We start from the raw sequence: 13,707 nt of genomic DNA on the forward strand, positions 1-13,707 counted from the left end.
GCAGAAGAGTAAGTCATCCCTTTATCCAAAACACCAGAAGTGTTTGAACTTAAATTTAATTCATAGAGATTAAGTAGCCTTAAAGATAGGCAAGTTTCACTCACATGCAAAACATACGAAAAATAAAACAAAATAGGAAAGGCTCCAACTTGAATAGATATTTTAAAAAATACCTTCAACCTAAGGAACTCAAGATAGAGGTGAAAGACAACTGAACCCAGAAGAAGTTCCAGTTTCCAAAGTACCTTCTAGTTGTATTTTAGAAAGCTTACAAATACAACAGAAAGCATAACATCATAAGCATTCACTCCTTTCTTTAGCATTAGAAGTTACCAGCTACAAGATAAAAAACAGCCCCCACACTATTTCTCAGTCAACAAAAATTATATACACACAGACATACATAAGTGCATGTTTTCTGTCTGNCATGATTGTACTAAATATCATCCTGATATTTAGCTATTGTCTTCATAAAAAACCTGTTTAGAAAATGTATATTATGTGTGTGTGTACACATATACATAATTCTATGTATGTATACACACATTTTATGGAGAAGACAATTTATAACTGAGAAGTACACAAATGGCTATCTCGAAAGGAAATTTCTATATTTTTTCCATCACTATATGAAAACTGTTTCATAAACTCCCATCTAAACTACAGAATATCATAAAACCAGCACTGTATACACTGCACACATTTATACTGTTAATGTGTTCTAAACTCCAAATACAACAAACAGCTCTTAGCTAGATGAACTTAAGTTCTATGAGCTTCTTAATGCGTTCAAACTCCCTGAAATACATTTTTCTGCCAAATCATCAGCTCTAACCCCTTTCTATCTCATAAGAACAAGGCTGATGTCTAAGCTGCAAAGTGAGCTCAAGGACAGGGGCTAACAAGGTAAGGATTCCCTCTAGTAAAACACACTGTGGGAATGGACCGCCACCAGTCTTCTTTGGCATCAACCCTTTAGTAGAATGATGAGTGCTGAATCCAAGAATAAAGAGACAGGAAGCCATTGCCCCATGGGTGTGCACAAAATGTATCCCCTAAGCACACACAGACCACTCTGACACACAGCCACTGTACCAAAACCCATGGACCTCTAGGAGGACCACTGCCAGCCAGGAGTAGTCAAAAAAGAAAGGAGCTCCCACCATGCCCTACATCATATCTTATTATAACAAACACTTATTTTGCAACACAAAGGAAGATGAATCCTTAATGACCATGGAAAAGATTTTGTAACCTCCCTGAAGCACAGTAAAGGGCAACAGACAGAACAGGAAAGAAGCCTGCACACAGATGCACCCAGAAGGCAGGGAGACTTCTATGTCTTGCTCAAATACAAGGTAAAGAGAAAGGAGACATCTAGTTTAATCCTTACAGTATGAACCTGCGCATATTTCTCGGTCCATATGAATTACTATGGAATGATGGAGTCAAGCTGATAGTAATCAGGACTTGCTGGCATCAGACTATAAATTTAACATAATTCACAAGAGTTTTATTTTCCTTGGAGATGAGAACAATGAAACTCCTAAATGTAATTCAGAAAGCAAGTAACACCTGCAATTTTTGTACAAGAAAATTTGTGATTCTTAACTTTTAAAATTATTTTTCCCCTTCTCTGAGGGCCAGCTACATGTGACTATTGGATTGTACCATGCTGGGTTGCCATAAATTTAATTAAAATGTCAGCTAGCTGAATTCTTACTCACAGCTTTCATCCGTGCTATATAAATACATAGTTAAAAAGTTATCACAGTTTAAAAAGTAAACACCATCAAAGACTCGCTGATAAAATGATTTTCCAGTGGAATCTTGTCTAACTACAGTATTTGGAAATCATACCTGAGCCTTACTATTTGCTGTCCTATCATACATTTTTTTACCTTTTTAATAAACAGAAGTTTGCTAAAATAATCAAGAATTCCATAACTGTAAAAACTGAATTCACTACCTTAAATTGAGCTAAGCCAATCAGGAAGCACAGAAAATGGGGAATATATTGTAGCAAGAGAAGTGAATGCTTAAGAATCAACCTTGTGCGACTAGAAGGAAAAAGCTGGCTTTCAGAAATTTTCTTTAAATAACTGTCAAAATAAATACTCAATATTAAACTTAATGAATAATAGTTCATTAACTTTTTCCTGTCACCCATAGAAAGGAAAAATAATAATGCTATAAGAAGCAAGAATTATATCTCATTTTAGGTACATATATAGTCTGAAGCTATAGCAACAATTCTGTATGGAGTTCCATTACAAGAACTTCATAGGGAGTATGAATTCAATGTTTTATGATACTAAAAAAAAGGAAAGGATTAGGAATTCATGGGTCTGTAATATAAAAAACAAACAAACAAAAAAAACCACTCAAAAGTTGGAAAAATAAGTAAGCAGCTGTTGCAAGAAATTAACTTACCAGTATCTGAGATATATGCATGGAGTTGAACTGTCTCATCAGAAGGGACATTTGAAAGGTCATCTAAGGACTGCAGGGAGACACAGAGGGCAGAAGGAAGAAATGAGCAACAGAGAATAAAATCAGAGACATGTCTCATTTGAGAGAAACTTTTTGATTAATCTAGTTCATTTTCAAACTTCTAGTTCTCTTGTACTGTTAGAACAGCTTAATGCACTGTAACAACAAAATCATGTTTTTGTTACCTGGTTACGAAAGTAATTCCCCCCCCAAACACACACAGTTTCACATACTTTTGTGACCACTCAAATGTATTTTCCACTTTCATTTGATATCTCAGTTTAATAGAAGTACAGCCACAAACAGTCCTTCATCGAGTATTTGAAAAACAAGAATAGCAGTACAGCTATGGAGATACAGTTGTGGTGTATCTGAGGTTTTACTCACTATTACTTACATCTTTATACCATTTGTTTCTTTCAACTGACTGCCAACTAGAATAATGTAGTTTTACACTCTGTAAAAAACAGTGAGCAATTTTCTCTGACACGTTCTCCTTTGTAAAATATAAATGTGCATCATCAGGCTAATGTTCTATCTCCCTGGTCAGTAATCAATTGGGATCAAAAGAGGCTTAACAGATGTTTGAAAGATGCTTTTTAATTATTTAAGATTAATAAGAAGGGCTGAAGACCGAGCTACTGAAACAGAAATTATAGGCTTTTGGATCCTAGCTAATTTAGGCAACTCCAATACTTCACATGCCATGCAATTCTGACATTAAACTACTGTTGTATTTTATTTTATTTTATTTTTTTAAAGCATCATTACTTATTGTTTCTCTGCCTCCCTACATCACCAACCTGACTTTGTCCTTTTTCCTTAACAGAGTTCAGACTAATATATATTAATGACATCCAGAAGATCAACTCAGGTATTTCTGCTGCTATTCAAGATCTTGGATATATACTAGCTTTGTAAATTCCTCTATTTTCTCAATGCAAAAGGAATACACAAAATTCAGATCATGGAACCATTTAGATGATATCAGCAGCAGCCTAAATATTCCACAATTGTTTTATACTGCAAAACGCACCCTACTGGTTTAGCGTAGTAGTTGAGGGTGTCAAATTAGAGGCAGGAATTAAGAAGATAACTACTCCTTAAAAGTTTCAAATAATCTTAAAGGAGAGGAACACAAGTTAATTAAAATGTAAAACCATCATGCCACAACCTCATCTTTCTTAATGCAGTGTCCTTAGCTAAAAGTACAGAAATTCCATGACCTTTAAAGTAACCTTGCCAAGGTCTATTTTACTTCATGCAACAAAGTAGCACAAGGGAGCAATATTATTTGTACAGAAATGTACTCCTGCCATGGAATTCAGCCAGGAAAAACTAATCTACCAGTACTCAAACACCTGTAAAAGCACCAAAAGCCCCAAACAGCCCTGAAGAATAAGGAACACAGAAAGCAAATTTTCTTCTGCCTAAGAGTTTTATTAAACATTTCTGTTTAATTAAACGTTCAGTATAAAGAATGTTTTTCATTCTTCATAAAAAGAAGAAATGTTGAATTCTGCTAATATACTTATCAGAACAAGAAAAAAAAACAAGATTCAGTACAATCGCATACACATATCTGTTTTGCAACAATGCCTAATAAAGGCTTTAAGATTTTCCAGCTTAGCTAGGAAAACCCACATAGCATTAAAGTAGCACATAAATGTCTACCAGATGATCTATAACAAACCCCATCCCTGAAGTGTAATTCTGGTATGTCAGGTTATGTTTACAAGAATACTTCCAATATTTGTAAGTTCTCTTTAAAGAATCTCTTACAACAATTTATCAGCATTGTATGCAAATTGAAATATATTAAAAACTCCTAAGTTTTACTTCTGTATCTAACAGGCTTTTGCGCAAGTTCCACCTGCTGAACCTTCTCTTCATATTTCAAAACATAAACAAGATGAAAACAATAGAAATCACAACAACAACAAAATCAACATGGAAGGTTGCTATTATTTGCTGTAAAAGTATTCTTTTGAAAAGTAAATTCTATTCGTCTGTATGCTGAATATGGTTTAATGCACTGGAGCTCTTACAGAGGTACAGAATCCTCCAAGAAAGAATTTGAAGAGTCTGTGAGTCACATATGCCAGGAAGGCGCATGCTGATTGCAACCCTTTCTAAAACTAGATATCACAAAATACTCTCAAAAGAACTACTGAGTCTTCTTATCTTGTTCAGTTAGATATAATTTGAAGAAAACAAGTAAGAGGGAGGGGAGGAAATGCATCAACATTGCTCTGATTTTTACTCTGTTTTGTTTTTCACCCCACTGCATTAAAATTAAACGCTTTGTTTTGCAGCTTATTTGAGACTTTAGTTTCAAAGCATCTGACTTCACCTATTATTACTCAAATCAAAGTTTATGTCTGTTTTAACATAAGGAATGGGCATAAAGATGCATGTTTTTCATAAATTAACTGCAGTCTACTAATACACTCTTTCTGTGAGAAACCACGTAAGCAATTCATTAGACTCAGGCAAAGTACAAAACAGAGTTTCATCTTAAAGATTAACTGAGTCTTAATGTGTCTTTTGATATCATTCAAGAGCATAGCAGACTTTTTCAGAAATTAAACTGCAATGAGTTAACCCCTCTAACATGTACATAATTGAAACTAATTTACAATACTCAACTGTTGGGGAGAGAGGAAAAAAGAGCACTCACCAGATTTATGCTACTAGTTGGAGATCCGTTAAAAGATTCTGGTAACAGTGAGGATTGAAAAAAGAAAAAGAAAGTTAGATTTCCTCCAATGTAGGGCTGCATAAAGGAAATAAAACTCTTCATAAGTTGTTGTAGTTTTATTTCTGTGAAAAATTATTGTTGGGGTATTGTGAAACATTTGTATGCAACACATAAATATTTCCAGTTCCAAAAATGGCATATAAATGAAAATGTACGGAAGTTTCCATGGCAATAGATACAAAAGAAATACTCCAAAGAATGTGTTTTTATTTTAAGCACATATCACATGAAATTACTTTGCTAAGGAGTCAATTTAATGTTGAATAATTTCCACTAGATTTGAGATAAAATTAAGGAGAACAATTCAATTGCAAACTTCCATGGGGCCACACTGTGTTAGAAATCAGACTTAAATGTTATGAAATATTTAAACACTTAAATGTTATATATACATATATATATATAATTAGAATATATTTATCATATATGTATGTGTTCATTTTGTATTAGAATATAAATACCAGTATGTATTCATACTGGATATTAAAATGTTCTAATTCAAGAGATTTTTAAATAAAAATATTACTGTACTCTCATCTCATTCAACAGAACTGAAAGCAGCCAACCTTTTGACCCAAAAGCATTCGTAAGAAATAGCACTAAGACATGAGAATGCTCAAAGAAACTGAATTAACAACAACAAAAAAAAAAGGCAAGATACTACATTTACCTTAACTCTCACATCATACATAAACAATTTAAATTAACATAAGGTCAGTATATAATTTCCTCAAAAATAATTCATTTTGATGTCCCAACCAATATGTCTACCAAGAGGAGCAGGTATCATACTACTTCAGAAGACACAGCAACATTTCATAAAATTGAAGACTGAGGAGACAATAAAAAACAGCAGAGAAAACACTCTTCCCCCTCCACGAGAATGTGGATATTAAGGAAAGCAACTTTAACATTCTCAAAGTGAAATAAAGCCAGTATTTCTATCATTCTCACACAAGCCCAACAAAAAATAGCTTCTCATTGTAGGTTGAATGGGCAGTGTTGCACTACAGCTTACTAGCAAACAACCAAATGCTGGTAAATACCAAATGCTAACAGGAAATTACAAAATACCACCAGGCATTCTTCAGCACGAAATCTGCTTAATCTCCAAAATACTTAAACAAATAAATGTCCATGCTCTTTGATGGACTCACTTTCATCCTTATTCAATCTGATATTAAAATTTTCTCTTATTCAATTTACGTAACTTCTAGTGGTAGGACTACATCCAACATGCTGATGGTTTTGTTACATTTAATAATTCAAATATGTTAATTAAGGAAGGATCTAAACTGTATCTGACCTAAAAGAAATATCCCCAGGATTCCCTTGGATTTGTTAAAGAATTTGCAAGTCCATATTAAAATAAAATGAGAAAAAATGTTAAGCAAAGAAAATAAATGTTATAAAATGAAAATACTTGAAAATTATTTAGACCAATTTTTGTGAATATAACTAGTAATACAAAGGATAAAGCCACTAAACAAATAACAGGCAATAAAACAAGTAGACAAGATTAGCTTGGGAACACACAAAAAAAAAAAAGGCTGTAGAAGTGTTATTAGGTAGTCTGTATAGTAATGTAAGATCTGCAGATACTGGAGGCAGTTCTTAAGCAGGAAGAACAAAGTTGATGGGTTAAAAGAGCTGGGTTAAAATTCTTCTTTGTAGTAATATTGTGAGTAGAGAGTAGAGAAAAAGAGGAAAGTTACTGTAAACTAAAAGTTTGCAGGGAGATGATTAAAAAATAGGATGAAAAATGTACAAAATGAAAATTGTAGAAATGGAAGCTCTCTTGCTCAGCATAAGAGCAAGAGGAAAAAAAAACCCTGAACCTTCAAGGTCAAGTCATAGCTTTAAAAAAAAAATTAAAAAAAACAGGCTTCCCAAATTTTCCAATGACTTCCTATATTTTAAGTTCTCAATACGCTTTAAAATCCCATATCTATGTACTTTTGTTTTCTATTGCCATGTAAATAACATACATAATTATTAAACCCTACATGAAGTGAATAAAGTTACTACAGAAATCCTCTCTGCATCTACAAACAATTTACAGGAAAGCACAAACAGAAAACACTAAATTTGAAATTTTAATTGATTTTAAAGAAGAAAAAGACTATTTCCAGAAAATCTCCCAAACAGGTAAAAGAGCTCACCCCCTTCACCGTCATCTGATCCTCGGAAACTGGGATCCTTCAGCATATCTAGCTCAGCTAACATGCGGACATACAAAACGTTCTGTTTGAAGGAAGGGTAGAATCTCTCATCTCGCAGCATCAATTCATACACCTTATTGAAATAAAAATACCAACATTAGAAATATTAACGTTATCATTTTTTTTTTCATTAGACAAGCTTTCATAAACTCCATTTGAACAACATGTATCATCATATTCTATGAGTATTTATGAGTTGCCTTTAAAACTCTGCAGCAAGCCTGAGAGATTCTGATTTAGGCTTACTTTTAACAAGAGTTATGAGAACTAGTTTTGTTAAAAGCATAACAGTATTAACAGACTCTCACTTACTAATGTATGTACTTATAGGAATACAAGTAGTAAACTAATTGTAAATGTTTCCTTCCTCTTCTACTAACCATTCCAGCAACACTCTATATATAGTCTTCATCGATTTCATTATTTCATCGATTTTTCATTATTTCTCCATCTTTATGCATAAACTTGAAAACATTTATGGGAAAAAGGACAAGAGAAAGGAAAGGGAGGAAGACACCACATACTACTTTCTTGAAGATTTTCAGTTCAGCCACAACAGTACCATCTTACATCACAGAGAATTAATCACATCGTCTCAAAACATGCAGCCTGAACAATGACATATCATTTTCCTGTTATACTAACTCAGTGCCATCACATCCAAACTACTATCTACTCACCTCCAGTTACACAAATTTTATCATGAAGGTAACTAGTAATCTAAGAAGATATAGGTTTTAAAAGAAACACACAATGTATGACACTTTAATCCCCTACAAAATTGCCTTAGGATAATAAGATTGTTACTCATTGTTTCTTTAAGCAATACTTACTAGCAATCAACATGCATATACATACATTCACAAATGTGAAAGAATCTGTACAAGTTCTATCACCTGGTAAGAATGTCCCCCCAAATTTTGTGCCATTCTGAGGAAGTCTACTTCTTTCCTAATACATGAGAATGTTATGCTGTCTTCAACAAGAACATAAGGCCCTTGTAACCTACTTAGGGTTTTGCAGATTTTGTAACATTCTTTCATTGGTTTTAAATGCTATCCTCATGTACAACAGTGTACAACAGTGATTCTAAATTCTGCCGCTCATATCACTAATTTTTAGTACAAATGAGAACACTTGGTGACTGAAAACATAGAAACCTCTCAGACTGGATATGTAATTTACTGACTAAAAAATAAATCACCCATTTTTTTTGAAGAAAAAAAAAATAGGCTTGAGTGACAAAGCCTAAGTACGCAGGCACTGAAAAGATAGTTTCATCTTTGGTATTTGCTGCTTTCTGTGAAGTCCTACAGGAATAGAGTTGGCCAATTAATTTCCTGAAATAGATAAAATTTAATACAGTAATACATTTATACTTTACTCAGTTCTGAAAACAGAGAGCTAATGATAGATGAAAATTGCAACACTTACACGTTACTTGCACAGGCCCATTTTCTGAGTTTGGTGCGCAGACAAATAATAATCCCATAATTTTTATCCATGCTTCATAGCTAATTTCGTTGAGGTCACCACCTCTTTCTGGCCATTACTTTGAAAATAATGAGCTATGTATGACTAAGCAGAAGGTAACAATGTAGAGTAAGATTTTTATAGAAAAGGAAAATGGTAAAATAGGTTTTAGATTTTTATACTTGATTTTCTTCCTCCCCTGTCTGCAGTGAAGTTCAATATCCCGTAGTCTTAAAAATGCTAACGAAATACAGCAAGAACAAAGTGTACCTTTCTTTGAATGTCATCAAAGATTTCAGGCGTTGGATCCTCATGGTTCAGTGTTTCTGCCAGTTTTGCTACCAAGTTGTCATCAATATTAACTCTTGGAGATGCCTGTCACAGAGATCTAAATCAATTTGTGCAGAATAAAAATAAAAAACTTCTATTTTCACAAATAAATCCAAAACAATTCTGCCAAGTATCTAAGGAAAATATATGGCTTCGTGATGAGTGTTTCTAGATCTAAAACTGCCTTGGACAGAAAAAAAGAAAAGGAAAACATATATATATATATATATATATATATATATATATATATATATATATATGATGAAATTTAGAGTATTAAAACTCAGAAATTTCAGAATACTAGAAAACACCTCAAAACACAATTTAAGCACATCAATATGAAACAATACACCATCCAGATATAAGCATAGTTTTATTTATTAATAAAAAGACTCAGGTTCAGAAATAAAGAACAACTCACTAAAAAAAATAAAAAAGGGAATGGATGAAATTCTGAAGTGGTAAAGAAAAAACTTAACAGCTTGTCAATTTTACTAATTTCTGCAGGCTACCAGGGAGCTGTAAGCACAGATTCTTACACAGACAGTATTATAGCTACCAAAAGAGACAGCCATCAGGTTCTCAGTGCTTCCTTGGTATGACGTATTTCAAGCTGCTGCCAGTTAAACATTCTTTTATATAGGCCCAAGCTCACATAATTTCCCATTTTCAGCAACAGACACAGGAACCAGCACTAAAGCAGACCCAACACAGCTGCTCAACTGATCTATTTAGCACAGCTGACAGGCTGAGTTGGTTGGATTTGGAATAGCTCTGGGATTACACGGCTCCTGATCTCAAACTGGTGAGTGTTCAATCAGCAGAGCAATATCTAACTGAAGAAATGCTGCTGATATGCTTTTGAGGTGAAAAAACAAAGTGAAAGAAATAGTGCAGAAACACTGCAATAGATATGAGGGATAATTTACTGAGGGAAGCTTTTGAGTAAGTTGAAAGGTCATTTTTATGCATACACAAATTCAGAACACAGATGCTTTGTTCACAAGTCTAAAAACAGGATTCAAGATTGACAGAAAATCAATTTTGATTGTTTGTTGGTTTACTTGCTGTTTCTTTTTCAGTCAACATTAATACATGAACTACAAATTTTCAAACAGAACATACAGAGTTGCTATCAGAAATTCAACTTAAACATCTTAGCATGTCCTCTACCAGACTTTTATAAGCCTCATCTTAACACAGAGAGAAATACCCTTTGATTCACAATTATACCTTATTCATGTTATGGCTTTTTGTTAGTATGCACTTTTGTGAACAACTCTTTTCAAGTATGAAGCACACAAAGAGTAAAATTTCATCAAAAATCTCAGAAGAAACCCTTGAGAATTCACTAACTGCAGCTACTTCTATTCATCCAGAGTGATGCACTGATTTCACAAAAAATGAGGCCAAACAGCCCACTAACTTTATGTTTTCCTTGTCCTCTTTTCCATGTTTTTATAAAAACAAACAAACAAAGTTTTGCTACCTATATAGACTAACTGTAGTTTATCTTTTATAAGGGTCGCTCCAAAAGCAATGCTTTCTATTTCATCACATCAGCCCAAAAAGTCAGAGGTAGATGTTGGTGGTATGACTGTAGAGGATGGACTTTCCCACCAATATCCCATTACATTTTCTTTCTGTATGACAAATGGCAGCAGAGGGGTAGTCTGACAGAATCGTGTCTGACACGGATATGCATATGAAGCAAAGGTATGCTACTGAATTCCTCCAAGCAGAAACAAAGGCATCCATTGACATTCATTTACACTTTCTGAATGCTTATGGAGACCAAACTGCGGATGTGAGCACAGTGATGCCGTGGGTTGTACATCTCAGCAACTGTGTGGATATAGAAGCTGCAGAATGGTGGGTTACCTCTGCTAGTGCAAATTTTTACAAGCATGGCATTCAGACTCTTATTCATGGGTGGTGAAAATGCACAGCTAACGGTAGTGACTATGTTAGAAAAACAGCATTTTGTAGTTGAGAATTTGCAGAATAGCATTATTGCGCTCTCTGTATAGGCATAGAAATAAATAGGAGGCATTACTTTCAGAACATCCTACATATACATAGCCTAAGAGAGTTCCTCTTCACTCAGTGCAGACCAGGTGAGCTGAAAGGTTGGGGACTCATGCACCAGAGGAAGTAATTTCTTACTATATCTTAACATTTTCTCTAGTTTTCCAAATACTATTATAGAGAGAAAGCACCTGAAGGTCACGTATTCAATTTTTTTTGTAAGATAGCCAAAGAAACTGAAGGAATTTTCTTACTTCTTGACATAAGGAAAGAAGACATGCAGGTAGTACCCTAAATGTTAGCCTGTAAACAACTTGTGCTGTATCAAATCAATTTCGCATTAAGGTAGTCATAACTACCAGACAACCATCTGACAAAACAGTAAGTTTCAAACAATTCAGAAGTACATTATTTTTACCTTTTCTGATAAATATTGCTCATAAACTCCAACTGCAGCTGCTCTTAATAGACCCTTGGTCTGATTAGTCTGATGTTTTCCATCTCTTTGCCGGCTTTGAAGTACCTCCAGCTGTTGCTGTGCCGTAACCCTGTATCCTTCCACTGTCATCCAGAAAAACAGATGTGCTTGGCCACCAGTCTGCTGCATGTAATCTATAAAAAACAAACAGATGCAAAACATCAAGCAAACGAGCATGGTTATTCTACACATTCAAGTAAGAATCCTCTAAAATGCTAACTAAAATTTGAACTCCAGAGCATGTTAAATATCTGGAACAATCCAGGGTGAAAAAAAATAAAGAAGGCTATTTGTGTATTGGTGATAATCAGTAAACAAAACTGACAGTAAAGAACTAGGCTGCTAATCTTAAAATGCACGTGTAAAAATTAAATCAGTCATTACTGTGGAGACAACAGGGCTGTATAGCACGATATAAGTAGACAAGAAGTTCAAACTGAACTAATGAATCACATGCATGTAATGCATTAAAAAAAAAGTATAAATAACAACAAAAAATAAAAGATTGATACTCTTATTGATGATCATCAGGTACATTAGTTATTTACAGACCAGCAACAAGCACCAGAAAATGATAAATATGAATTACTCAAGATTTAATCTACCAAATTCTTGATTATATAGTAAACCTAAAACAGTACATAGATTCCTGTTGTATTTAAAGTTCCCAGAGAACCTTCAGAAGTTCCATAATACTCAAAAGATCAATCTAACATCTCCAGTCATTAGCTCCATTAGCTTCAGTGAGTCCAGCAAAAGACAACCAAGAATGATTTAAAAGTTCAGAGATATTTTAATTACAAAATTCTAAGCAATTCTTTTCTAAACAGAACAGATTTCTTTGTTGACAAAGAAAGAAAGACAGACTGCATCTTAAGGAGAGATCAGTATTAAAGCAAGATTAATACGGTATTTAGAAGTGCTGAGCATGGTGTTCTGAACAGTTAATTACACATACATTTGCAAAAAAAGGTTCTGGTCACCTCTGGCAAGGACATATTTACCTCTCAGTAAATACTTACATTTCGGTACAGTTATACAATGCTGTGAGTCAGTGTATTGCTTCTAAATAGAAATACAAGATAAACTGATACTTACCCATGAAAAACTGTAGTGCAACATTGTCTACCAGGATATGGTCCAGAGGGACTGTGCAAAGTTTTCCAAAGTTTGCTGCCAGTTTCACAGTATCTATTTCCTATAAGACACAGTTCAGTGTTGATGTTTCTTAAATTTTTTAAGAATTTCCCCTTACCATAAAGTAGGCATCATAATAAAAACCAAAAACATATTATACACAATAAACCAGCTTCTCTATGGATGATTATTTTTACAGTCACTAATAAGGCCAAGATAACAAGGTCATTTTCTAATAAACATTTGGTTTCGGCTATTTGAATGCTATATGAGGGGCTTGCTTTTAGCTTTGTCATTCATGTGATGCTATACAAGTCAAGTAAACACCAAATCTCTCTTATCTGCTTACAATAGCATGAAAATAAAGTAATGAGAATATTTCAGAATTTTATGGGGCGCAGATCATTACAACTAGAACTTATGTCTGTTCAACTGTATCCTGCTAAAATGACATTAACTGGTAATACTGCTGTGTTTCAGGATCCAGCCACAGAATATTTTAAACAGTTTTAACAGTCAGTACGCACATTACATTATTACAGAGACACACCAAAGTCCAATTAAGAGAGTCATGAAACAAAGCAAACATACTACCTCTGTATAAATATAAATCAAAACAAACAAGTCAACAGAACAACATTAGGTTCTCAAATTTAACATCCAGTCTGCCTCAGGATTTTTATGAACTAAAGCAGCAAACATGTCTGACAAAATACAATACATAGAGAGTCCATAAGGCACCATAAAATAATCAAGTGGTATCTTTATCAATAAGATAAGGAGAA

At 33.9% G+C, this 13,707-nt stretch overlaps 1 protein-coding gene across 6 annotated transcripts in view; it reads right to left on the reverse strand.

Moving 5' to 3' along the window:
• Nucleotides 1–13,707, reverse strand: part of SNX13 (sorting nexin 13) — a 62,109-nt gene that overhangs the window by 14,552 nt on the left and 33,850 nt on the right. For all 6 annotated transcript variants that reach the window (XR_001553114.2, XM_015853806.2, XM_015853807.1 and 3 more), the window contains 6 exons: nt 12,884–12,983; nt 11,726–11,919; nt 9,220–9,324; nt 7,417–7,549; nt 5,174–5,211; nt 2,434–2,503 (listed from right to left, as the gene is read on the reverse strand). Coding sequence is in view for 5 of the 6 variants with exons in the window: in XM_015853806.2 (XP_015709292.1) it covers nt 2,434–2,503; nt 5,174–5,211; nt 7,417–7,549; nt 9,220–9,324; nt 11,726–11,919; nt 12,884–12,983 (640 nt within the window). In the remaining variant the exon portion in view is untranslated. The remainder of the gene's footprint in view (nt 1–2,433; nt 2,504–5,173; nt 5,212–7,416; nt 7,550–9,219; nt 9,325–11,725; nt 11,920–12,883; nt 12,984–13,707) is intronic.

This window comes from Coturnix japonica, chromosome 2, assembly GCF_001577835.2.
Source record: "Coturnix japonica isolate 7356 chromosome 2, Coturnix japonica 2.1, whole genome shotgun sequence".
NCBI lineage: Eukaryota > Metazoa > Chordata > Aves > Galliformes > Phasianidae > Coturnix > Coturnix japonica.